Below are 25,675 nucleotides of genomic sequence, written 5' to 3' on the forward strand. Positions count from 1 at the left end.
TTTTCATCTCAAATTTCAACTAATATTAATTTTAATATTAATGGACAGAAAAAACCCGCCAAAACTCCAATGAATTTATTTTATAGGTAACTATTAATAAATGGAGGTAAAAAAAAAAATAATAAAAATAAAGTCAAGTCTTGTCTAAAGTAATATATTACAAAGTGATAAATTAATAATCAAATTGATTTTTATTAACGATCGATTTGGAAAATTAGGGGAAAAATTGAGAATTTACTAGTCAATATTAACATTTGGAGCTGGAAAAAAAAGTGTTAATTCGTAAAAGATATAATTAAAATTAAGAAGTGAGACAAAGATAAAATTATAAGAATAATAACAAAGGGTTTGAATATAGTAGTATTATAAAAGAAAAAGAAATAAAACATGGGTGGACAAAAAATTAAAAAAGGAACTAGAGGAGATAGTGCAATGTTTATTACAAGAGCACAAGCTATAAAGCGTCTTCAAGTATCTTTAGCAGATTTTAGAAGACTATGTATTTTGAAGGGAGTTTATCCAAGAGAACCAAAAAAAAAGTTGAGTGGATTGGATAAGACTTATTATCATTTAAAGGATATTATACATTTAAAACATGATCCAATATTATCCAGAATAAGAGAATTAAAAATTCATTTGAGAAAATACAGAAAAGCAATGGGACGTAATGACAAAACTAAAGCTCGTTCAATTAGAGAAAATAAACCAATAATTACTTTACAACATATTGTTAAAGAAAGATATCCATGTTTTGTTGATGCATTAAGAGATCTGGACGATGCTCTTTCAACTTGTTCATTATTTGCATCATTAGGAGCTGATGATAATTATAGTATTCATTCTAATATGATCAAAAAGTCAACTTATTTGATAGATGAATTTATGTACTTAGTATCAGAACTTGGATTCTTAACAAAATCTTTTATTTCTATAAAAGGTTTTTATTTCCAAGCAAAAATTCTTGGTGAGACAATTACATGGCTTGTTCCACATCAATTTGCACAAAGTATTCCAGATGAAGTAGATTTTAAAGTTTTGTCAACATTCTTGGAGTTTTACCATTCATTATTAAAGTTTGTTAATTTTAAGTTATACCAACTTAATAATTTAACTTACCCTCCAACAATTAATACTCCAATATTTGATAATGGAGGAAGATTCCTTTCACTTCATGCATATAATCTTTCCAAATTGAATTCTAACATTCCTTCGAATATTGAACAAAAAGTGGAAAAAAAACGTATTTTTGAAGGACTCACTTTCTTTATTTCTAGAGAAGTTCCACTTCTTCCTTTAGCTTTTGTAATTAAAAGCTTTGGTGGTAAAGTTGGATGGGAAAACCAATTTTCAAGTATTAAACAAGATGATGAGGGAATTACACACTATGTTATTGATAGACCCATTAATTTCCTTAAAAGTTTTATAGATAAACACCCAAATTGTGAGTTCATTCAACCTCAATGGGTATTTGACTCTATGAATGAATCAATTAGATTACCTACACGTCCTTATGGCCCTGGTGAAAAGTTACCCCCACATCTATCTCCATTTGTGGATGATAGTACCCAAGGTTATATTCCAACTCAGAGACAAGTTCTTGATGAAATTAAGGAATCCAATACTCATAAATCTCAATCTTACTTATCTGAAGATGAATCAACAGAAATTGATGAACTTTCAGAACATGATTCTGACATTGAAGTTCAACAAGCTAGAGAAGATGCTTACTTTGATTCTATTGAGAGAGAACAATCATTATCCACCTCAAATGAAATTGATTCAATTGATACTGAGCATAAAGATTCATCCAATTTTACAACAGAATCTGAATTAACTAATACAAAAGATAAAGTAAATATTGCTAGAAAGCTCGCAAAGAAACGTAGAGAAGAAGAACAAAGAGAACAACAAAAGACTCTACTCAAAAAGAAGCATAAGAAACTTTTACAAAGAATTGAATATTCGAATAAAATTGCTTCAGAGAAGGCAGAAAGGTTGGAATCTCGAAGAAAATTACTAAGTAAAAATAACTAATCCAGGTTATGAACCATTTTCTTATATCCGTTCAATAAGTTAGAAAAAAAAATTCAGGTAATACTTTTGCAAAACTTTGCACTAGTATTTTAAATTTTATATTTAGATATTAAGATAATAATAATAATAACTCTATATTATCTCTATATTTCATTTATGCTTTTCTATCGCTATTCTCAAAAATCCTATTATTTTCTGTATGCATGCAAATTCATTTCAAAGTTTCCCGCCATTATATGAAATCTATTATCAACTGATTCATAAAGATAATTGAAACCACAAATTTATAAATACCGTACAAAAAAATGGACTCTTTAACAGTAATGAAAATTAATTAATTAATATTACAAATAAGATATTTTCAAAAGCCAATACATTTTTAAAAAATTGAGAATAAAAATAATTAAATAAAAATAATTCAAAAATAAATGTAATTTATTATTACCATTATTATTTTTTCAGAATTAATTTTGAAAATATTATACAAATTAATATTTGCATGCAAAAGTTTTGTCCTCATGGAAAATTCGATAAATTTTCCCGCCATATGAATAGATCTTGTAAGTGGTGTACTTTAAAAATAAAAGTGATATAAAAAAAAGTGTGAAAAGAGGGGCAGAATTTCTGAAATTTTTAGATAGAAAGAAAAAAGATTCGGGTTCTTTTTTTTTCTTTTTTTAAAAAAAAAACTTGAAAAAAGCGAGAAAGGAGTTCTGTAATTGTGGGAAAGCTAAATTGAACAAGGAGCTGAAACATGGTAAATTACAAGATTAGTCCAGTACTGTCAGAGTGGAAAAAAACTCCACAAGGTCCAGGAGCTAAAACTGAAAAAGAAGAAAAAGCCTTATCAAGTTTAAGACAATTGTTAGAGGTTCAGAATAAGGCAGCAGAAAACAAGCAAAACTTAGAGAAACAAAAGGCAGCAAATGGTCCGGTAAAAAAACAGTCAACTTCAGAGGCTGTATTTGATAAAATTAAACACTTTGCTTCTTCAGCTTTTAAGAATAAAGAATCATGTGTTATCTCTTCTGTTTCATCACCAAACAAGCCAGGAAAAATTATTAAGACTCGTCTTCTTCTTAAAGCTCCTTTAAGCCCATATGAATTGGATTGGTGTACTGATGCATGCTTATTACGTTATTTAAGAGGATATAACCTCAAAGTTATTAAATCATTTGAAGCATTAGCAAAAACTATCCACTTTAGACGTAAGTATGCACCTCAATTTATTAGTCCAAGAAATATTAGTTCTGGAAATAATGTTGAAGGATTGATTAGATATGGTCTTGATAAGGAAGGCCGTCCATGTATATTTATGAGAGCTAAATACAGCGACTCTAATATTGATGTTTCTCTTGTATTGAATTCTCTTTTATATTCAATGGAGAGAGCATGCTTGTATATAGATCAAGTAAGTACTAGTGATAACAAAATTAACTTGATTGTTGATTTTACTGGTTATAAAAGCACTCAACAACCACCAGTTTCTTTATCTCTCAAATTTGCCAAGGCAATGGTTGACCATTATCCAGAGAGATTACATAGAGCATTCATCATACAACCTGGTTGGTTCTTCAAGGCTGTATGGGGATTAATTAGTCCATGTATTCCAGGTAATACTGCAGAAAAGTTTGTTTTAATTGATCCAGAATCTGATGGTTCAGAAAGCTTTAATGCATTAAAGTCATACATTGAAGATAAGTATTTGGATAAGGAATGGGGAGGATCTTGTGAGGATGTTTTTGATCCAAATGAATATTGGCAAAAAGAAAATACTGAATTTGATAAGTTTTGTGAATTTTGTCAAAATAACTTTTATACACCTGAACATCCTATTCCAGTCATTGATCCAAATTCAAAATCTGCAGTAAAAGTACCAACAGGTGTTGATCCTACTGAAGTTCCACAACTTGCTGTTGCATTGCTAGATGATGAGGATATTGATCCAAATGAGCCAGTTGAGGATGGCGGTCATCAACCTGGAGAACCTTTCAAACCATTAAGCCAACAGCAATCCGAGGAGATTGAGGAGAACAATGATTTTGATGTGTTGGATGATACAAATACTTCACAGTAAAAAAGAAGAGAGAGAGAAAGAGAAAGAGAAAGAGAAAGAGAAAGAGAAAGAGAAAGAGAGAGAGAAAGAGAAAGAGAGAGAAAAGAGCGTTATTACATGGAGTGGATGGATCATTGGTACTCAATAATATACTTTTCAATCAAACTATTTTTTGTTCTAATTACTGAAGCAACTGATATGGCAATTTGCCAAGTTTTTTAAGATTTTTATTTTGGCTTTCAGTTTTATTTTAATTACTATATCGACTCTTTAAGAAAATTCATTTGTTATTTTCCTTTAATATTATGTTATTCAGAAGACAACTTATTAAGCAAATACATCATTTTCCTGTGTATCTTTCTCTCTGAAAGAAATAAAGAAAGATAGAAAGTAGTAATAATACAATATAATAATAATTTTTAAGTAATTAATCCGGAATCCAAGAATGAATCAATATTCTTTAATTGCATTATAATATAACTACTACTTGAAAGCCGATACACGACCCACCTTAATATACATTAAAAAGATGGAAATATATGTAAATATGCACCTGAGGATAAATTCGACTAACAGTAACACAATAAGGTAAAAATAAGATAGAATAAGACAAAAAATAGGAATTAAGAGGGATATAAAATAATATGTCAAATGTTTAAGAAACAGACTTCCAAATAAACGAACCATCTGGTCTGTCCTCCAAAGTAATTTTCAATTTGGAGAGCTGTACATCTCTTACTTGGTCACATTTAGAAAGTAGAGATATTGATGACTTATTCACTTCATCGATAAGGCTTCCTACATTACCAAAATCATTGTTTGAAATTGCCTTCTTTTCTTTCCTGCATAATCCCATAAGTTTCTTAGATTCCTCCTTGGCACAACTTCTAAATCCTCCAATAATCTCCATGAATTCATTAGTGAGTTCTTCTACTTTGGAGTCATCATAAGCAGAATCGCAAGTATCTTTGTAGTTAAGCTTTTCACTGTCTTCACCACATAAACCAAGTATCGATAAAATCTTGTAAACATATGTGGCACAACGTCTTAAGATATTCCCAACAATCTGATCATCTGATTTTAAGTTCATGTAACTATTTGCAACAGTAACAAGAGACTGAAGTGCTTGAACAACTTCTGGAGTATTTATATTATCTTTGAAGAATTCATCAATCTAAAAAGAAAAAAAAATTGAATTAATTTTAATGTTCAATAAAAAGTTCATTTAGAAGTAGGAAAAAAAAGTTACTGAATTCTTCGTTACTCTTTACTCCAAACTTCCTATTCTCCACTCTAATGTATATATTTCCCCAATAAATTAAATCATAAAATGTTCAAAAAAGAAGAGATTGAACATTTCAGATTTAATGAGAATGTTCGTGACGATATTTTAAAATGTATTTCTACAATGAAAAAAAAATACATTATAAATATACCAACATGAAAGAGTACACGTGTCAATGCATGCATGCATGCAGAACATTTGTACTCTAATTAGTATAGCAAGCTCTTAGTGCCTAAAAAAGCTATGAATAGAAAAGCTTCAAGGAGTGGAATCTTGCATATTACCAAATCAAGATGGGGGGGAAAAATACGATAAGAGTAGATTATATTGTAAACTTACCTTTTCACTAGAAGATTCAATTGCAAGCCTGAGTTTCTCTTCTTCGATATCATGTTTCTGTGAGTTGTTCAAGTAGGACGTCCTAAGGCGCGCTTTAACATTAGCAAAAAAGTTGACAAAGGTTTTGTCAACAGCAATAGCTTCTTGTAAAGAAGTTTCTGGTGAGTAATTCATAGGTGCATCCCATTTATGGAGAAGGAAAAGCATCCTAATGTGTCTAGGTGAATTTTCCTTAAGGATTTCCTGAATAGTAGTAAAGTTTTTAAGACTTTTAGACATCTTGGATCCGTGAATATGAAGATGACCAGAATGAAGGAAGTAGTTAACCCATTGGGCTTGATCATAATGAGCCTCACTTTGAGCGAGCTCATTATCATGATGGGGGAATCTCAAGTCAATACCTCCACTGTGAATGTCAATTGGGAATCCAAGAGTATTTGAAGCCATGACAGAACATTCAATATGCCATCCTGGTCTACCTTTCCCCCAAGGACTATCCCAACAAGGCTCCTCAGGCTTTGCCTTCTTCCAAAGAGCAAAATCCAAAGGACTCTTCTTATCCTTAAGATGTTCTCCAAGTTCACCTTCACCTTCTAATAATCTATTAACATCAGCAACACTCTTTGGTTCCATTCTTCCATATACATGCTTTTCATCAGCTCTGAATGATTCTACATCAAAGTAAACACTTCCTTCTGATTCATAAGCAAAACCTCTAGAAATAATTGTAGAGATAAAATCAATAATTTCAGGAATAAATTCAGATACCCTTGTAATAACATCTGGCATCTTAACATTTAAAGCCTTCATATCATCAAAGAATTCAAGTTCGAATTCTCTAGCCAAATCTAAAAAATTTTCTCTTTTTTGCTCATTGGATCTCTTAATGATTTTATCATCAATATCTGTAATGTTCATAACCAAATAAACATCGTACCCAAAGTAATCCTCTAATACTCTCCTAATTATGTCAAAAGTTACATAATTTCTAGCATGGCCTAAATGAGCTGAGTCATATACTGTAGGGCCACATGCATACCAGTTCACTCTTCTACCATTTACTGGTATAAATTCTGTCTTCCCTCCTGTCATACTATTATTAAGCATTAATCCTGTCGAATAAGAACATCTCTTTGATGCAGAACTCGAATCACCTGATTCTGCATTAGAAAAGCATCTTGTTGGTGGGATCCAATCTGCCATTCCTTCTGCTGTATTTAAACCCATCTCTAAATTCTCAACAATTATATGAGTATTATGCTTGTTTCAAATTTACTCTTGGAAATTTATTTCGTATTAAAATAAATAAAATTATTAATACATTTTTGCCCTAGTTTACTTAGATAATTATTTCATTCACTTTGCTTGACCTATTTTACCTTAATATTGTATTGACCTGCTTAATTTAAATATCTATATATACACTACTAATAATTTACTTATTAATTCTATTTATAACCTTCAATACACAAATTGGCGTCTCAAAATTTCCCGCCACTTGCAATAATATTATTTTCCTATGTAAATTCTGGAGAAAAATTTTTATTAAAAGGAAATGAAGAGGGGAAATCACGAAATGTAACTTTGAACTGGTTTTACATACAGAGGAAAATTAAAGATTAAATAGGTAAAAATACTAATATATTAATCAAGTTCAAAGGATAGTATAGGCGCATACTTTTAAAGTTTAGATGTGTTTATGTGTGTGTATCTGATTTATGAAAGAAATCAATGGAAGTAAAGTCTTCGGGTATCTTTGAAGAAATTCTAATCAAATTGGAAATATCTTCCAAAAAAGCATCCAAAGTTTGTATTGCAGAAGGATTGACCAAATCTGGTGAGAAAACCAATTTAATTCTTAAGATGTATAGAAAAGATATGGTTGTTAACCATAATCACATTTGGAATGAAAGAAATGTTTTGGAATATATTAGAGATTGCCAAACAATGACAGAAGATGAGAAATTAGCTTTACCTTTGATGTAAGTTTTTTTTTTCTTTTTAACGAATGAAAAATAATCAAATCTATTCAAATACTTTTTATATCTTAAAAAACTAATTTTCTTTTTTTTTTTTTAATTTTAAAAATCGAAACTATTTTCTAAAACCTTTTATTTTTATCTAATTAGATATGATTCATTGGTTTTAGAAGAAAAAGAAACTAAAATAACGTACATTTGTATTGCTTTAAATTATATTCAGGGTAAAACTCTAGACAAGTATATAAATAATACGAGTTTATCTGTCGATTTCTTGAGAAAAATCTTCATTCAGGTATGTTCAATTATTTATATTTGTAATACTAATGGTTAAAAAAAATGGTGGGGGAAGAAGGCAGAGAGAGGTGGGTGTATAATAAAAAAGAAACAACTAATAAATATTCCACTAATAAATAATTAACTTTATGATTATATTAGGTAGCAAAAGTCATCGGTTCTTTACATAAAGAAGGAATAATACATAGAGATATTAAATGTAGCAATATCATTATCGAATCTGAAACAGAAAGAATTAAACTGATTGATATGAGCTTGGCATGTTTTGTCGACACTAAAAAACAAAGGTTATCAGAATTTTGTGGATCATTTCATACTATGGCGCCAGAAATGATTTGCATGCAAAAGCCAAATTACAGTATAGAATATGACTGGTGGTCATTTGGAGTATCAATTTACGAAATGGTATTTGGGTAAGTTTGAACAGAGAATTTTTTTTTTCATTAAGTCCTATTTTGAACGAATCAAACTTGAATACAAATTTAACTTGCAAAATAAATAAATTTTAGCATACCACCATATGGATATCATCCAGAAGAAAATAAATACCTTCTTAAAAGAATTAATGAATCTCCTAAATCTCTTAGTTTTCCCGAGCCTGTAATTTTCATGGGTGATTTTACTCTAAGTAGAAAAAATCGGGAAGAAACAGAAGATTTAATCATGCAACTTTTAAATAAAGATGAATCTATCAGATTAGGCTCAAATGGCGATTTTAAGCAAGTAATAGAGCATCCTTGGTTTAAAAACTACCATTTGATGAATTTTCACGAAGATAGTTATTTCTTTGAAAATATAGATCTAATCAATGATGAAATATGACGTAGAAAACTAGTTCTTTCTCTTTTATTTTCATATAGCATTTTGCCAAAAAGTTTAATATCCAACCAATATCTTTTCATAAAGAATTTTATACTTGATCCAAACACAGTTTCTGAGATTCTGGCAGCTTTTCTAAAATATTTTTCTTGAATTTCTGGATCTTTTGATATTAGTCCAATTATAATTAAAACGGGAATATTATGTTCATCTTTGATATGAATCATTTTATACATAATATCTAACCAATATTGAGCTTTATCAAGATTCTTATAAGATATATAATCATATACCAAGAACCCAATTAACTTTGAAGCATCTAACCCAACAAGTTTTTGAGCCTTTGATAAGTTAACTTGTTCATTTGGTAGAAAACTTTCTACTAGAATATCTTCAATAACAGAGATTCTTTCTTCTAAAGATAAACCCTGAAGCATATATATATATTTTTTAGATATCAGTGAGCATCTTTTATTAAGTTTTCTTGAGATTTTGTTAATTTCGAATATCCTGGATGTGCTTTCATCAGGTGAGAATCTTCCCTCTTTCTGACATAATTCGCATCTACAAAAGAAATTGAGCTCACTACTTCTCACCCAAAGCGGATCTTGAATGTATTCACTTTCTATATAACATATAGATAAAGTCTCTTTTCTTTTGATTGGTCTTAAAGCTCTAAATACAGCAACTGTTCCAATATAGAATCTAGCAACATTTGGACTACATGAATGATCTAAAAATGAAGATTTGAAGTATAAAGAATTGATTGAGAAAATTTCAGTCCAGTAAAATGGATTTTTCCAAAGTTCAGGCATGGTGCTAACTGACATTTGATTGTATTTTACAACTAAATATATTCTAAGTGCTTCATTGAATCTTATTTTATTTGCCAAATCTGGGTTAGCTTCATAGAAACGACTGATTTTTTTAATAGGTATTTTGTAGTTCTCAGATTCTTGTCTAATTTTTTTAATATCAGCTTGTGTACGTGGGAAAAACAATTTCAAATTTCTCAATAATTTATTATCATTTTTACATTTTTTAATCAACTTTTTCCAAAGTACTAATGAATAATCTTTGAAATGATTTCCAATTTTGGTTGTGATCCAACATAATGGTTTTTCCGCTAATATAAGCTCTCCTTTTGAAATATTCTCAAATGCAACCCAAGTATTGGATTCTTGACTACTATTCAAAGCAATTTTTGGAGAAATATAATTGTTAGCACGTTTCCTGGAAAGACGGTTTTCAAAATCATGCAAAGATTTATTAATTTTATCTCTTCTACTGGATTTATATGTATCATCGAATAATATTTGTAATTCAGATGATAACCAATCATCATCATCTAAAACTTTACGCATTTCGACAAAAATTATTGATTCTCAAATAATACAATGTATAACTTAATTCAATAAATTGGTATGGTAACTCCCACACACAAAAAACACTCTTTATTTTCCTCTTTCTAATAACTCTTAAATTGAGGATTTAACCTAAAAAGAAATGAGATAATTTTTTTTTTGGCGGGTTGCTCGTGTGCTAATGATTTAAAGCTAAGAAATAAAATCTTCCGAGCAAATAATCAAGAAAAAAGAGAGGGGATAGATAAAAGAGGGGAAGAATAACGTATCTGAGGTTTTGTTATATTTCTACAGGTACAATATTTATTTTCTTTAGTCTTGCCTCTATATTTTCTCTTATTGAATTGTTCATAGTATAAAGAATTGAATACAAGGCGAATAGGTAAAAATATACATTATTAAATATATATATATATTATAAATTAGAGTTATAACAAATTAGTAAGCTAGTGATCCTAGCTAGTTATCCTTATTTTCTATAGCCAAGATATTATTTACAAAAGACTAAGAAAACATGTCGGCAATTGGTATGTCTAATGACTTGCTAAAGTTTTTTCAGGCAAGGCCACCATTACCATATGTTCCATATCCAAATAGAAGACCGCATAAGCCTTACCAAGGACTGGCTGACCTAATAAATGAGAATCCAGATTTATTTGATAAGGTTAATACGCCACCAGAACCATATATAAGTAAAAAAATGCGTAGAGAAACGGAGAAATTGCAAAGGATTCAGAATTATATGAAAGATATGCGAAAAAAAATTGAATCATATAATCCAATGGAAGATAATGTAGATAATAAGACTTTTGATCCATACAATACATTGTTTATTGCAAGGTTAAATTATGATACTACAGAGAGAACTTTAAAAAGAGAGTTAGAAGTTTATGGCAAAATATTAAATTTACGAATTGTTAAAGATTTCCAAGGCGAATCAAGAGGATATGCATTTGTGGAATTTGATAATGAAGATTCTCTGAAAGAAGCATATAAGTCGTTTAACAAGAAGAGTATTGATGGATGGAAGGTATTAGTTGATGTTGAGAGAGGTAGAACAGTTGAGAACTGGCTACCAAAAAGACTTGGTGGTGGATTGGGGAAAGTAAGAGGACAAGAAAAGCCAGAATCAAAAAGATTCTTTGGTGGTAACAATAGTATTTATAATTATGGCTCAAAACAAGGTAATAGTAATTATGGAAATTCTGGGTTTGGGCAAACATATAGACAAAGAGAACATAAAAGCTTTAGAAGTTATGGCTATAAGGGTCAAAATGACAGAAATAGCAGTGGAGGGGATTATAATTCTTCTAGGAATTATGGAAACTTTGGAAATAAGAAGTTTAAATACTCAAGGTAAAGGAGTATAAATAATTATCTACTGAAGGAATTTTAGTGATCTATAATAAAGTAAATTATTGTAAAATCATATAAATAAATAGCTATGTTAATTAAAGGTTTTCTAGAAAATATTACTATTATTATTTATTATTGTTATAGCCACCCTGAAATTAATTATTTTGTTACTATTTTTAATTAATGTGTGTATATAAAAAAGTGCACACGAAGAAAAAAAAACTAAAGGTATAATATAAAGAAAAAAATTTAGCACACACTTCTTTCTTTTGTTTTTTTAACAACAAAAGAATTAATAGCAAATATTGAGAAGGGAAGTATAATCATAAAAAAAGATCTGGTCTGATTATTCTATTTTAAATTAGTGAATTCTAGCAGGTTTAATAATTCAAATTTAAACTTGGATGTCAAGATTATAAAAGTTATTTATATTTTAAATTGAGCATATATTTCTTTTATACATTATTATATTTTAAAGGGGTTCCTGATTTAATTATATCAAATTTAAGAAGAAATGAATTATTGTAAACTAAGATGGAGCGTAATTGTGCTCATATTAGCAATTGTAATTTCTTCAAATTATTGTTTTGGTAAGGATGATACTAATAATAATAAAGGTAACTCAATTGCTAAAGATACAGATAATAGTGAGGTTTCTGAAAAAGAAGATCATATAGTGACACCTGATCAAGACTCTAATTCGGCAAATAGTGAAAATTTGGATGAAGGGGAAAAGAAGGAAGATGGTGATAAAAAGGAAGAAGGAGATAATAAAGAAGAGGGAGAGAAAAAAGAAGGAGATAAGAATGAAGATGATGAGAAGAAAGAAGGAGATAAGAACGAAGAGGGTGAGAAGAAAGAAGAGGTAGAAAAGAAAGAAGAAGGAGATAATAAAGAAGAGGGAGAGAAGAAAGAAGAGGGGGATAAAAAAGAAGATGGCGAGAAGAAAGAAGAGGACAAAAAGGAAGATGGAGAGAAAAAAGAAGAGGACAAAAAGGAAGATGGAGAGAAAAAAGATGGAATTGAAAAGTTTGGAGAGAACTCTGATATTGAAAATGGGATTATTGACAATAAAGAAGATTCAGTGGAAGACCAAGAAAATACCGAAAGCCAGAAAGAGGAAGAAAAAAAAGATAATGGAGATGGAGAACAACAGGATTCAATTCATACAAGTATTATGGAGGGTTTGTATAAGTTGGATTATAAATTAAAGTTTTTGAGAAGGATGCTAAGGAAAGACAAAAAAATGATTATTCAGATACATGCTTTAGGCTATTTGGTTAATACTATAAAAGAACAGATTGTGAGAGACGTAGCAGCATTGAATGCAATAGTAAAATTGGAGGCAGAAAATGCTAGTGAATTAAATAAGTTACAGTCAGTGCATGATAACCATGTAAACAATAGATTAGATTTTATTAAACATGAAAATATAGTTCAAGTAAATAATTAATTAGTTAATTTCATTATTATTATTTTTTAAATGTTTCCTCACATTTTAAATTCCCATGCCATTGAGCGGCACAAAGAAAGCTTGCAGATTTGCAAATGCATGCACCTAATCCAAGTAATTAGTTTTCATGTGGACAATAATCAATACAATGAAAATATTAAGTTAATGGAAACAAAAAAAAAAAAATAAATTTAGAAAATTAAATAGAACTTAATTTTGATTTTTAAGGAAAATATTTGGTATCTCTCTCATTTTACAAGTTTTTGCTCTTGCAGGTGAAGGAGTGGTAATCTTCCTTCTCCTTTGGATAGGAGTTACCGTTCTATGGAAGCACATTGGATTGGGCTTAAAGCTTCGAATGGGGGTTTCAGATGATTTCCAAGTATTCAATTTTGTAGGACTGCTCAGTATACTATTAGTATGATTACTGAAATTTGAAGTGTCAGAATTTGCGCAAGTGTTAATGGTACTGCCAGTATTTGTATTTGCTTTATCATTATGACTTTTGAGAGTAATTTTTTCAATGGAAATATTATTATTCAAGTTTACATTAACAAGAGGTTTAGTAGGCGATTCCAAAATGCCATTGCAGTCACTTGGAGTTTGGTCATAAAACTTATTTCTCAAGTGTACAACGATTACAGTGCAGTTATCAGCCCGAATATTACTCATTCTTCGTTTTCTCTCAGCTTCAGTTGTAAGCAAAGTAGCGATTTCTTGCATACTCTTATCTTGAGAATCAACAATAATATCAGCAATAGTAAAACCATCTAATATATCACTGACTCCATCAGACATAATCACAATATAAGAATCTTGCCACGGTTTACCATCGCACCCTCCATTTATAGCTAAATGGTTTGAAAAGCTTTCATCATCAGTGCCCCAGTTTAACTCAATATTTTCAACATGATTATTACTTTTATAAATGCTCGGTCTGTTTCCCCAACCAATAGCAATAACGCTCTGTTCAATTAGCGCTTCGGAAAAACATGCCATATTCTCATCCTCTATCTTGGCCCTTTGGCTATCAACAGTTTGCTTCCGAATGGAGTTAATACACTCCTTCCTTGGAGGAATACCTCCTAAGTTTAAAATTCGGTAATCTGGGGTTGGTAATAAAGCGCATCTAGAAAGATGCATATGACCAAGAGATCTACTCATTGAAATACTCAATCCCAAGTCCCTAGCCTGTGAGTATGAAAGATAAGAAGGAATTAGTCTAAGCATACCGTAGTCCCCCAATACAACTTTCCCTACTCCGCTTTGGTCTATTCTCTGTCTCTCACTCTTTCTATTTAGACAATGGGGATTTGAAAGATAATATATTCCATGGAAGTTAGAGGTAGTTTGACCAGATGACTTGTTATAAGATAAAGGAACTGGAAGATCTGGAAGTAAAACTTTTGAATTCCCATTATCTCCTCCTTCAATATGTTGGTCATTAACACTATTGTGGCTTTCATCATAACTACTACTACTACTAGTGGAGCTCATATTTTTGCTACTAATATTATCATTATAGATTGTACTAAAATCTCGATTATTTCCAATATTTCCAAAATTATAATGACCAGAGTTAGTGAGTCCAGAATTCTCTCCTGGTTTTTGTTGGAATCCACCATTTCTGTCCAGATTTGGAATTATACAAATTGCGGATGAATCACCACAATTAGCTGTCACTAGATATTGATCAAAAATTCCAACTACAACACAAGTAGTACCAAAATCTTTTTTGCTTGAAATATTTGCATTAATAACGCTATCATGAGCATAAGTAAACCCCCTGTTCAAGACAAAAAGAATTTGTTCAACATAATCGGCGATAGCAATATTTCTTGGAATATCTGGAACTTCCTTACTTAAAATTTTAGATATACAATAACCTGCCACATGAGAGGCAGTCTTTCCATAATGTCCATGCCCATCTAGAAGACCAAAGAAACAAGAGTTATTTGAATCTTCTAACTTATTACCTGTCGAGTGAGAATTCCATCCAGGGCCATTTCTTTTTGGTGGTAATGGTGGTAATGTAAACAAAGGGAAAACTGGAGGAAATGCCTCGTTTATTATTTCATCTAAACAATGTACATCTTTTTTGGAGTATGGTATTCCTTGAGGGCAAAAGGTGCCAGCATTTGCTAAATTTGGTTGGATTGGGTCAAAATTCCACACTCCTTGTGAAAACCCAAGCTTCTCCAACCTTTCATCTTTTAAATTGCCATTCTGTCTCTTACTTTGATTTTCTTTCTTATTATTGGACTTCTTCTGAGCTGGTATTGACACAAACCAGCCGTCTTGGTTTTCCTTGCATCCACCCTGGGAACAAGATACACCCCAATCAACCAACCAATTCATTGATTAAAGCTAGGTAAATCTCTCCAAATCTGGGAACAATTAAATACCTGAAATTAATTTCATTTTCTGAAATTCCTTATAAACTTGATTAATATTATTTATTTTGAAATTACAAATATTTCAAGTCTAATAAAATACCTACTGTGAAAAGCCTAGAAAGAATTCCTTAATAACCAAGAAAAATAATCAATCTGATTGCACTGATTCTTATCCCTCTATAACCAAATATAATCTCCCTATTTCAAAGCCTGACTAGTTAAGTAATTTCTTCAATACGATTATGCGCACACACAAAATTAAAGTATGTACTTGCAATGCCCTATATTGCCAAAAAAAAAGCTGATTTCTTCTATTACTTTAACTTTTATTAATAAGCATGTAATGTGTTTTCTCAGACAATGCTTTGAATTATGAATTTTTTTATGTACAAATATATTATTTGGACTTTTCTTGAGTTAAGTCTGTATATAATAATATATGTAATATATTATTACTATTATATATACATATATATAAATATATATATTAATTAGTTTTTATGACTTTTCATATTTCGATACTTCACCAAAATTATTTATTTATTACTAGAAATTTTAACTTCTCAATGAAAAGTGGGCTATTTTTAGCTTTAAGTAAATTTTTTTTTTTTGAATGTGCAATCTTCAATAATATTGGTTTATAATTTGAAAGTATAGAAAAATACCAAGTATTCTCAAATAAATGCCACAATTTAGATAATTCTCACTCTTAATCCATTAAACTCTCTTTTTACCGTGCTCTAAGATTTTTCTTTTACAATTGCCCCCCTTTATTTTGCTTTTGAATCTTAAATTATTATTGCCTCAAATTTTCCCTCTTTTTTTTACCTCAATTTATCATTTTGAGCGCCAAATTCCAACTTGAATTATTCAATTAAAAAAAAAAATCAGAGCTCTCGCCAGCGGGGGAAACGGCGGTTCTCTAGTAATAGTTAATTGGACGTGGGGATTAAAAAATTTAAGGGAAAAAAAATAAAAGGTAAGGAGAATATATTGGATAAATATTCAAGGTACCGTCAAATATTAGTAGAAATTAATATATCAGATGACAGAGAAAGAAGTAGTTTCAAAGTATTTGTCCTTTAATGAGTCTATAGAGCCAAACTTGACACTTCCAACGGCCTGTAGTGAAGTTGATTTACCAGAGGATTTAATATCTAGGCCATTACCGTTATCTCATGAATGGATTGTATGGGAACAATTAAATGTGGAGACAAGAAAAGATTTAGACTACTCAAATGCAACAAAGCCAGTTGCCAGGTTTTCATCGGTTCAACAGTTTTGGTGGCTTTGGCATAATATTCCTCAGCCTTCTGAGTTATTAAAGGGAAAAAGAATGATTAGAGAATCATCAGATGGTTCAAAGAGTGTAGTAGATGCAGTGATTTTATTTAAAGAAGGTATCCAACCAATGTGGGAAGATCCAATGAATGCAACTGGTGGTCATATTCACTTTAGAGCTTGGCAATCATCAGTAGTTCCTGGAGAATTAGATACAATGTGGAATAATTTGGTTTTGGCTGTGATAGGAGGAAGTTTGGAGAACTCTTCTATAGTTAATGGAATTAGATTGGTTGATAAACTTGGAGGTAATAAGGGTAATATTAGAGTTGAGATATGGTTTTCAGATTTTTCAAATCAATCAGCCCATCAAGCACTTCTTAAGGAAATTGAGACTTTAATGAGTAGTTTGTTAGATGGTACATCTTGTGAGCCTCCTCATTTTGAAGTTAAATCTCATTCAAAGTCGAAACCCGATACAAATTAAAAAGAAACAACAAATGTTGAGGATAATTTATTTTGAGAGATTTATAAGTTTTGAAAAATCTTAGTTTGATTGAAATTCTCTCTTTTTCATTATTAATTGACAGAAAATTCAGAATTAGAATATATTTTTTGACTTATTAATAGAGGAATATAAGTAGTCTAAAGGATTTATCTTATTATTTCAGACTCTGTATAAGAAAAACTACTACATTTTAATATTACGATTTCTTTATATCAGAAGTTAAGATTCCTAATATCTACTAACTTAGTTTAGTTATATCTATTGATTAACTTGTTTGCTTCTTTGACCTCTCTCTCTGAATCCATTCTTTCCCCAAAAGTGGTTTTTCTGGGATATTACTTGACAGGGCCTTTCTTAGTACATGATTCTTTTCTCTGTTTGCAATTTCTCTACTAATAAGAGTGGAAATCAGGTTAACATCATCATTACTTATCCGACTAAAAAGTTTTTTCAAGAAAGTTGTCTTCTTTTTCGTTTTTGAAGTATTAAACTCTTTAATTAACAGCGATAGACCTTTCTTTGTCATTATTTTTCTAGCTCTTCTTTTACTTGAACCAGTTCTTTTACTTGTTTTAATGGGATCTGTCTGTGTTGCAACAGAAACATACTTATACGAAGTATTAGTTTCCTGAGGTTTTGTCAAATTCTCTACTTGAGTGGAAACTTCTTGGACTTCTGGTTTCTCAAAAGTGATTGTAATCTCTTCATCTTTTGTATTGCTACCAGTAGAACTTGTGGTTGAGCCTGATTTAGCACTAGAAGAGGAGGCCTTACTATTATCATCTGGGAACTCAACATTATTTTCGAAATCTGAAGAGAACTCTGACTCTTCTGCTTGCATTTCAGATTTCAATTTCTTGCTTTCACCATCCTCTTCCTCACTCTGAGAAGAATTCTGAGGTTTCAATTCACTCTCATCATCTGTTTGTGAGCTATAACTAGATTCTGAATTTGTATTAGTTTTAGCTCCTGTATCAGTGGTGTTTTTTTCTTCCTCAGATGCAGAATCCACTGTTAGAAGATTATCTGTGGAAGATTTTAGTAGTAATTGAAGTTCAACTTCATCCGATGAAGCTCCAGAAGTTCCTGGTAACAATAATCCCGAACCTGAATTTGATGTTGAGGCTAAGTTTGAGGCTGAGGCTGAACCTGCAGGAGGTTTTGATCCAGAATCTGAATCTGGTCCTACAGAAGAGAGTTCAGGATGGGCTTCCTCTTTATAGCCTCTGAGACCTCTTTGAGATTTTGAAGAGTATGGCTCTTGAGAATCTTGGCTTAAAGTTTTAAGTTCACTTTCCTCATGATCTAACTTAATTTCTTCATCTGCTTGGTTTGAAGCGGAATCATGATTAAATGTCGAGGTTTGAACTGAACTTGAGAATGAATCTGGAGTAGATTCCAAAGTTGATGCTGAAGATGATACTGCTGCAGATGAATTAGAGCTAGAATTTGAACTTGAACCTGAACTAGAGGTTGAAGTTGAGACCTGTTCCTGATTAATTGGAGTGGAAATAGTTTTTAAATGTAAATCTGAATCTTTATGCCCAGATTCAGACTTTTGTTCCTCCTTCTTTTCTTCCGTATTGATATCGTTATCTAATCTTGGAATTTCTTCTAAATCTAATGCTGGTGGTGCTTCCTCCATAAGTTTAATTGTGGAATGCTTTTCTGGAGATTTTTCAAGATTATCCTTATTCAATTCTTTTTCTTGAATATAAGAATCAAAATCGCTACTGTGTAAAAGCCCTATAGCTTCTGAAGAAGCACCATCATCTAAGCTTTCTGGCTTTTTGCTTGACTCCTCATTATCTTGTGTGTTTTTAGCTTCTGTAATATCGCCTTCATTCTCTTTTGTATCTGATGCATAAAGTAATTCAAGGTTTAAAAACAGTAAAATTACTATAATAAACAAGAATATAACAGAAATCTTTTTAAATCTGTGTAATCTTAAAAGCTCCATTTTTCTTAATTACGAATTTTCTGGTATCTGCTGCCTAAATAATATAATATAATTTTAAAATATAATCTTATGTTTCCTTTATATTGATGAATCGGTTCTTATATAAAAACTTGTAATATTACTATTTAAGAATCAATTACTTTCATATACTTTTAATCCACAATCCAAAATAATACTATCGTTTCTCCTGCACTATTTTCAAGTAAAAAACTTATTTTCAACTTAATTTTTAGATCGTAATTTATAGCCGCCACCCTACTGATCTATTTGACACCTTATTTGAAATCTCCCTTTAACTTTGCAATTTCGCTAGGCTTTTAAAATATAACAATAGTTTTTTCAGAATTTATTCCTTGAAATGAATATTAAATTGCCATTTTATTTTTTCATTTTTATCTATTTTTATTAAATAATATACGTCATTTTTGCTAGCCCACCCCCACACCTTATTCTTTAAAGTCCAAATTTATTTAAAAAAAAACTGTAAGCAAAAATTTGGCAGGTATTAAACATTAGCCTTTTATTTCAGGCTAGTCTATAGATAAATTATACATAAATAGAAGATTTATCAGATTTACAAAGGTTAGCTAATTTCTTGCTATTGCTGATACCCTAATCACCTACAATAACTAGGGTGCAATATTAAAATTGTTTAAATACATTTTTAAAAATGTATGCATGTCAGAACTCTATCTCTCTTTTGAATCTTTATAATCAATAATAAATGGACAACTATTTTTTGTGTATGCACCGTAAATTCGCCATGTTTTTTTCCTCAATAATTTTTAATAAATTACATGTGGGTAAGGCGGTAAATTGCTAGATTAACACGTAATAGTTGACTTTCAGTGAATTAAAAAATGAAGAATAAATAAATTAACGGGTAAATATAGGTAGAATATGAATTTTAACTTAAAAATTAAAATATTTATACATTGATATTTAAAAATATGAATAAATTTATTTAAATGCTATGTTGTTAATGAATATTAAATTTATTAGCAATAAAGGGATAAATTTGTAATGGAAACTTTTAAAAATAATATTGGCAATATGCCACAATTCTTTCATTGAATTATTCCTAATAAAGTTAGCGCAATTAATTTCAAATTTATGAACCAATATGGAGCATGAATAAAGTTTGTATATTTTTCTTTTAAAAAAATTAGTGTAGTAAATCATTCAATTAATCAATTATCATGTTTTTCTCTTCATCCTCAAATTCATCAAAAACTTTATAAGAATGTCTCTTTTTCCAATTACAATAGTTGCACCTGTTAAAGATATTGGTTTGAACGAACTTTTTATTATTATTGTTATTGTCACCGGAAATAATTTTATCTTCAAGGATGAATTCGCAGGTAATACCCGGAATAAAGTGAGTATTACATCTTTTACACCACAATCTCCTAGAATCTGGATCAATTCTAGCTAGTTTTTTCCTAGAAATTTCTCTTGCTAGACTATAGCAATACCTAGAAAGCTCATTTGAAACTAATGCATATTGTTGGCTAACTTGAAGAAGAAAATTCATTCTATGATAAGCAGGTGCTATGGACATGCCTTCTTTCTTTTTCTCAGAATCTGGCTGAGAATTCTGCTCCATAATTACTATCTATCAATTATAATAATTCTTATTACCAAATAATAATTAAATTAACTCATTAAGATAAACGTGTAAACTAATCAATCAAATATATCCCTTTCTACCATTATTAGATTTGTAAATCTGTCTATTTAATCGTCTCACACAATTCTAATTTTTTTTTCTTTTACATATTATTTTCTCTTGACTTATTTAACAAGATTTTCTTTATTTTTAGTTAAGTACTGATTATTTAACACTTGCCCGCCTAGCAGTTTTTTTTCTAATTATTTAATATTTTATTTACATTTAACTTTATATTTTAATATTTTCAGTTGCTTAATTTTTTTTCACTAGTTACTATTATAAATACTTATTTTCATGTCTTTACTTTAATCAATATATAATCATTTTTATTCTATATCTGGAGCGTCTTGTCTTTTGGCTGGAGTTAATAATTTATATATCGTATTAATGATATAAGGAATAAAAATCTATTTAAAAATTGCAGAGAATTAATTTATTCAAGTCAAATTTAGAAAAAAAAAAAATATATTAATCATATTTTGTTAATTTATGCGTGCAATTTTTATCCTCGAAATTACCGTCGACTTTTCTAAAATTATTTAACTTGGACGTAAATTTATTAAAAATTAATCCTTTAAGACTCTAAAAGAGAAAAAGGATTCATAAATATATAATATTTATATTTCTATTAGCAAATGTTAATAATATAATAATACTTAATATACATCTTTATATGTATATTTATGTGTATTACATTTATGAAATATCTATTTAATAAATATATGCATAGTTCATTAAGGAAATATTTGATGCAAAGTTAATTGAATTTTATGCTCGGCTCTTAAAGAAACATTGAAATTTCCTCTCTATTATTGTGAGAGAGAGAGAGAGAGAGAGAGAAAGAAAAAAAAAAGAGAATTGTGAATATTACGAACCATATTCACTCCTTTGTTTGTATTGTATATTGCAATGCTAAGAGGTGGCTCTAATAGTGTAAATTTTAACTATGTTGCAATTAAGACAGCTTATCGATAAAAGAATACTAATAAAGAAATGTGTTCCGATTTGTCAAAGACTTTTCTATAGTGATACTGTACATGATCATTTTAGAAATCCAAGAAATGTGGGGAGTCTCCCCAGTGATGACAAAAACGTCGGAACAGCAGTTGTTGGCAAGGCTTCATGTGGAGATGTCGTCAAATTACAAGTAGATATTAGGGATGGAATTATTAAAGATGCAAAGTTTAAAACCTTTGGATGTGGCTCTGCTATAGCCAGTACATCTTATGCTACCGAATTAATTATTGGCAAAACTACGGAAGAAGCTTTGAAGATCAACAACAAAACAATTGCAGATCACTTAAACTTACCTCCAATTAAATTGCATTGCTCTTTGTTAGCTGAAGATGCTATTAAACATGCAATTAAGAATTATCAAGACAAACAGCTCAAATCATGAACAGCATTTCTTTCATACTATATGTTTATATATGTATGCATACAATCCAACCTGAAACTATTTGGTTACCAACTCTTCTATATAAAAAAAAGAAATTTGAAGCTCATATTAATTTAAACAGAGTTAAATATAATTTTTCAATACCAAACGCTTGATAAATATGACTATATTTAATATATTAATATTATTCAGCACAAGAATATGATTTTTAAGTTCCGTTCTCACTTAAGATTGATTCAGCAGTCCTTTTACTGCATATTTGATCTTAATCTGTGTGATCTATTCTAATGAATCATTTTATCTCCCTTTTTATTAAGTACTATTACTTAATGAATAGAACTTCAATTCTGTTCACTAAGAAGGAGATATTACTTTTATTTATTTATGCCTGCTATTAAACTAGATTTTAATTTCCTTATATTGCAAACCCCTTCAATTCTTGTTTCTTATCTAGACACTTATACTAAGGATTCTCAGGAGGCTTTTCTTAAGAAAAAAGACGGAAAGAAAGGGAATGAAGTCACCGTGAAAAATAATTGCAACAAAAACTTTCTCCTAATTTAACTCCAAGTAGCAAATTGAAGCTAAAATTACGAGATGAGAGTTCCCGCCTAAACACGTAATAAATGTTAAAAATGACATTCGATATTAATTTACCTCGAATCCGATTTAATTCTAATATTTTTTTTTATTGAAGTTCTGAGAATCATCATCACTACCGTTTTCGGAATTTGAATTTACAAAAGTTGATAATACTACACTTTGGAAACAATTAAATATATTTATATAAGATGAAAATTGAGTAACAATTACTTGGGCGTTGAACAAAGAAATTTGCGTGAACTATTTACTTCAAATATTTCATAGTCTACATCTGTTGAATTCGAATTTTTATGTTCACCTCCAAGTAAATTTTCTGAATAGTTTTCATTATTTTCGTTCTCCTCCTCCTGAAGAATCTGCTTAAGTCTTTGCCTCTGGCTTCTTAGTAAAGGAGACATTCTGGGAGGTATCAGCCTCTCCGAACTATCACTAAAAGTTTTGCCACGCAAATAATTTGGAGTAATTTCTTGAGAAGAAACATTTCCAGTATTTGAATCGGAAAAATTATTTATGAGAGTTGTCTTTTGTGAAAGATTGGTATTGCTTGTAACTATTACACTACTATCTGGAGGATCTACTTCTTTCTTTGAACTTGATTCAGCTGTTTCTGTAATTCCAACAATAAATTTTCTTCTGATAGTATTGTTCGGGCTCATTCTATAGCTTGGTGATGTAAAGAGTATCTCTCCATCGCTCTGGCTTAGAGAATAAAGTTCATATTCTTCTGAAGGAGGAGTCCCCAAATTTTTTTCTTTTTCTAGTTCTGTTGGTAAAGCTTCTCTCATGGAGTATGAAACTGAATCTGGCTTGTAAACATTGCTAAAGTCTTTATTTTCCATAATAATATGGTTTGCTTTATTAATAGAAGTTGAACTACTATTGATCGGAGTAAGGCCGTATTCCTCTTCTTTCTGTTTCTTTTTAATCTTATCCGAACTTAAACCAAAACTACTAGATTCACATTGCTTCCCTAAATAGCTTAAATTTTCTCTCGGCCCACGTACTGGGCAACTGTTTCTACCTGCCTGAGATCCATTCCTTGCCTTTCTTTTAGATGACACAGAACTTGGGTTCGAATTTGCGTTACGACCAAAAGATGTGTTTTTCTCCCCTTCTAGAATTCTCATATTCAAAATATGTTCCATTCTCTTTATTTCACGTAGTCTAGTATCCAATTCTTCGTTCTTATATTTGATTTTCTCTTCCCTACTTTGTAGAATCTCTTCCTGTCTCAACTTTTCTTGTCTTAAAGCCTCTTTAGTATGTTCTAAAGCCCTTCTTTCCCAATCAAGTTCCATTGATTTAAACTCTAACTCAATAATTTCTGGGTCTCCATCAAAGTTACAACCAAATCCTGAACTTCCTGCGACAACTTCTCCATTTATAATAAATATAGGATATCCGCAATTACATCTTCCAGTTGACTTGCCAAATTTTTCAGCTTGAATCTTCTTTGAATACTCTAAAAAGTCTGATTCATTTTTTTTGACCTTTAGCAAATAGTTCCTAAGTAATTCTAATTTGCTAAAAATATCCATACTTTGATCAGGGTCTGATGACTCCAATTCAAACTCACTTATTATTGAGTCTAAACTTTCAGTCATTTTTTTTTCTTTAAGTTTTAAGCTTTCCATAGCAGAATTAAATATCTTCTCAGTCTTTGCATTCACCACTCTTAAATACTCATTATTTTTTTTCTCTTGTTCCAACACCCTCAAAGACTCTGCTAAATTTGACTCTCTCTTCTTCAAATTTAACTCATTCTCCTTAAGTTCCAATAATGAGGCTCTTATCTCATTTTCTCTCTTATTTAGTGTACGCCTTAATATTTCAACTCCCGTCTCAATCGCCCTTTCATATCTTAAACTTTTTGGCCTGGACATATCTTTCCATTGAAATTTCAAATTTTCTGTTAATAATCCCCTTTTGCATGCAAGCGTAATTGTTATAAACCCCACAAATGTTTGTTTATAGTGTGGATGAATATTTCAAAAAATTCAATTCACTCAACTTATCTGAATTTCATAAAAAGTATCCAATTATTCAAAATATTGGCTAGTTTAAATTGGTATATGACACAAAGAATAATTATATAGAATAAATACCTCTTCAAATTCCTCTTTATTCCCTCACTTGTATTAAGGAAATTTATTTTCCTATAAAATTCTTATAAAAATAATATTATTATTAAAATTATATTTATATATAATTTCAATATAAGAATGTATTTATAAATTGGCTTTATCACGTTTATTACTCAAGTCACATGTGTTGACTAATTATTAACTTATTTACTAATGGTAGCTTTGAAACTAAAAAATGGAAGATAAACTTTTGAAAAATATTAATATATTCCAATGGCCAATAAACCAAAATTCTTTAACTATGATTTGGAAAGAAATGTATTCAATTGAAATATGAGAAACAGGAAAAATGAAATATTGATTTTATTCTCTCAAGTCCTTTCAACCTTTTTTCGTTTCTCTATTAGAGCTTTTTGCCTTTTATCAATATTCCCCCCACACCCCACTATACCCACACACTACAAATATTGCTTATTAAGTACCAATCTAAAATTACAAATAATTTATTTATAAAATTCACGTATTAAATTACCACTTAATCATTCTCATCATACATCTTTTATCTATAATTTTTGCACCAAGTTTGTTTACCTATATTACTCTATTTCAAACAAACATCCCTCTTGTTTCTTAAATATTAAAAAAAAAGCACATTAAATTCCCGCGCCAAAATAACGTTATAATGTGACTAATGACGAATAAAATGTAAATTAAAAATAATTAATCGATAGATCCAGCGCTTAAAGAGAAATAGTAAATTCATATAGAGAGTGATTGTTTTTAAATGATC

The 25,675-nt window shown here is 30.0% G+C and overlaps 13 protein-coding genes across 13 annotated transcripts; 7 read left to right on the plus strand and 6 right to left on the minus strand.

Annotated features, from left to right (window-relative positions):
* Nucleotides 1-387: 387 nt before the first annotated feature.
* Chro.60121 (BRCA1 domain protein) lies at nucleotides 388-2,034 on the plus strand. The annotated part of the gene is made up of 1 exon (XM_662986.1): nucleotides 388-2,034. The coding sequence occupies one exon, from the start codon at nucleotides 388-390 to the stop codon at nucleotides 2,032-2,034; it is 1,647 nt and encodes a 548-aa protein (XP_668078.1).
* Nucleotides 2,035-2,788: 754 nt separating this feature from the next.
* On the plus strand, nucleotides 2,789-4,111 carry Chro.60122 (CRAL/TRIO cell signalling protein). The annotated part of the gene is made up of 1 exon (XM_662987.1): nucleotides 2,789-4,111. One exon carries the CDS (start codon nucleotides 2,789-2,791, stop codon nucleotides 4,109-4,111), a length of 1,323 nt encoding a protein of 440 aa, XP_668079.1.
* Nucleotides 4,112-5,663: 1,552 nt separating this feature from the next.
* On the minus strand, nucleotides 5,664-6,941 carry Chro.60125 (cysteinyl-tRNA-synthetase). The annotated part of the gene is made up of 1 exon (XM_662988.1): nucleotides 5,664-6,941. One exon carries the CDS (start codon nucleotides 6,939-6,941, stop codon nucleotides 5,664-5,666), a length of 1,278 nt encoding a protein of 425 aa, XP_668080.1.
* Nucleotides 6,942-7,445: 504 nt separating this feature from the next.
* Nucleotides 7,446-7,700, plus strand: Chro.60126 (cAMP-dependent protein kinase). Its single annotated transcript, XM_662989.1, has 1 exon — nucleotides 7,446-7,700. The coding sequence occupies one exon, from the start codon at nucleotides 7,446-7,448 to the stop codon at nucleotides 7,698-7,700; it is 255 nt and encodes an 84-aa protein (XP_668081.1).
* A 1,069-nt stretch (nucleotides 7,701-8,769) lies between these two features.
* On the minus strand, nucleotides 8,770-10,173 carry Chro.60128 (hypothetical protein). The annotated part of the gene is made up of 1 exon (XM_662990.1): nucleotides 8,770-10,173. One exon carries the CDS (start codon nucleotides 10,171-10,173, stop codon nucleotides 8,770-8,772), a length of 1,404 nt encoding a protein of 467 aa, XP_668082.1.
* A 514-nt stretch (nucleotides 10,174-10,687) lies between these two features.
* Nucleotides 10,688-11,533, plus strand: Chro.60129 (U1 small nuclear ribonucleoprotein). Its single annotated transcript, XM_662991.1, has 1 exon — nucleotides 10,688-11,533. The coding sequence occupies one exon, from the start codon at nucleotides 10,688-10,690 to the stop codon at nucleotides 11,531-11,533; it is 846 nt and encodes a 281-aa protein (XP_668083.1).
* A 510-nt stretch (nucleotides 11,534-12,043) lies between these two features.
* On the plus strand, nucleotides 12,044-12,982 carry Chro.60130 (retinitis pigmentosa GTPase regulator). Its single annotated transcript, XM_662992.1, has 1 exon — nucleotides 12,044-12,982. One exon carries the CDS (start codon nucleotides 12,044-12,046, stop codon nucleotides 12,980-12,982), a length of 939 nt encoding a protein of 312 aa, XP_668084.1.
* Nucleotides 12,983-13,192: 210 nt separating this feature from the next.
* Chro.60131 (PP2C-related protein phosphatase) lies at nucleotides 13,193-15,340 on the minus strand. The annotated part of the gene is made up of 1 exon (XM_662993.1): nucleotides 13,193-15,340. One exon carries the CDS (start codon nucleotides 15,338-15,340, stop codon nucleotides 13,193-13,195), a length of 2,148 nt encoding a protein of 715 aa, XP_668085.1.
* Nucleotides 15,341-16,423: 1,083 nt separating this feature from the next.
* On the plus strand, nucleotides 16,424-17,146 carry Chro.60132 (initiation factor e4). Its single annotated transcript, XM_662994.1, has 1 exon — nucleotides 16,424-17,146. One exon carries the CDS (start codon nucleotides 16,424-16,426, stop codon nucleotides 17,144-17,146), a length of 723 nt encoding a protein of 240 aa, XP_668086.1.
* A 286-nt stretch (nucleotides 17,147-17,432) lies between these two features.
* Chro.60133 (dentin sialophosphoprotein precursor) lies at nucleotides 17,433-19,127 on the minus strand. Its single annotated transcript, XM_662995.1, has 1 exon — nucleotides 17,433-19,127. The coding sequence occupies one exon, from the start codon at nucleotides 19,125-19,127 to the stop codon at nucleotides 17,433-17,435; it is 1,695 nt and encodes a 564-aa protein (XP_668087.1).
* A 1,186-nt stretch (nucleotides 19,128-20,313) lies between these two features.
* Chro.60134 (hypothetical protein) lies at nucleotides 20,314-20,733 on the minus strand. The annotated part of the gene is made up of 1 exon (XM_662996.1): nucleotides 20,314-20,733. The coding sequence occupies one exon, from the start codon at nucleotides 20,731-20,733 to the stop codon at nucleotides 20,314-20,316; it is 420 nt and encodes a 139-aa protein (XP_668088.1).
* A 1,012-nt stretch (nucleotides 20,734-21,745) lies between these two features.
* Nucleotides 21,746-22,198, plus strand: Chro.60135 (IscU-like protein). Its single annotated transcript, XM_662997.1, has 1 exon — nucleotides 21,746-22,198. The coding sequence occupies one exon, from the start codon at nucleotides 21,746-21,748 to the stop codon at nucleotides 22,196-22,198; it is 453 nt and encodes a 150-aa protein (XP_668089.1).
* Nucleotides 22,199-23,007: 809 nt separating this feature from the next.
* Nucleotides 23,008-24,684, minus strand: Chro.60136 (hypothetical protein). The annotated part of the gene is made up of 1 exon (XM_662998.1): nucleotides 23,008-24,684. The coding sequence occupies one exon, from the start codon at nucleotides 24,682-24,684 to the stop codon at nucleotides 23,008-23,010; it is 1,677 nt and encodes a 558-aa protein (XP_668090.1).
* Between the last annotated feature and the right edge of the window lie 991 nt (nucleotides 24,685-25,675).

This window comes from Cryptosporidium hominis (assembly GCF_000006425.1).
Source record: "Cryptosporidium hominis TU502 chromosome 6 CHRO016065, whole genome shotgun sequence".
Taxonomy (NCBI): domain Eukaryota; phylum Apicomplexa; class Conoidasida; order Eucoccidiorida; family Cryptosporidiidae; genus Cryptosporidium; species Cryptosporidium hominis.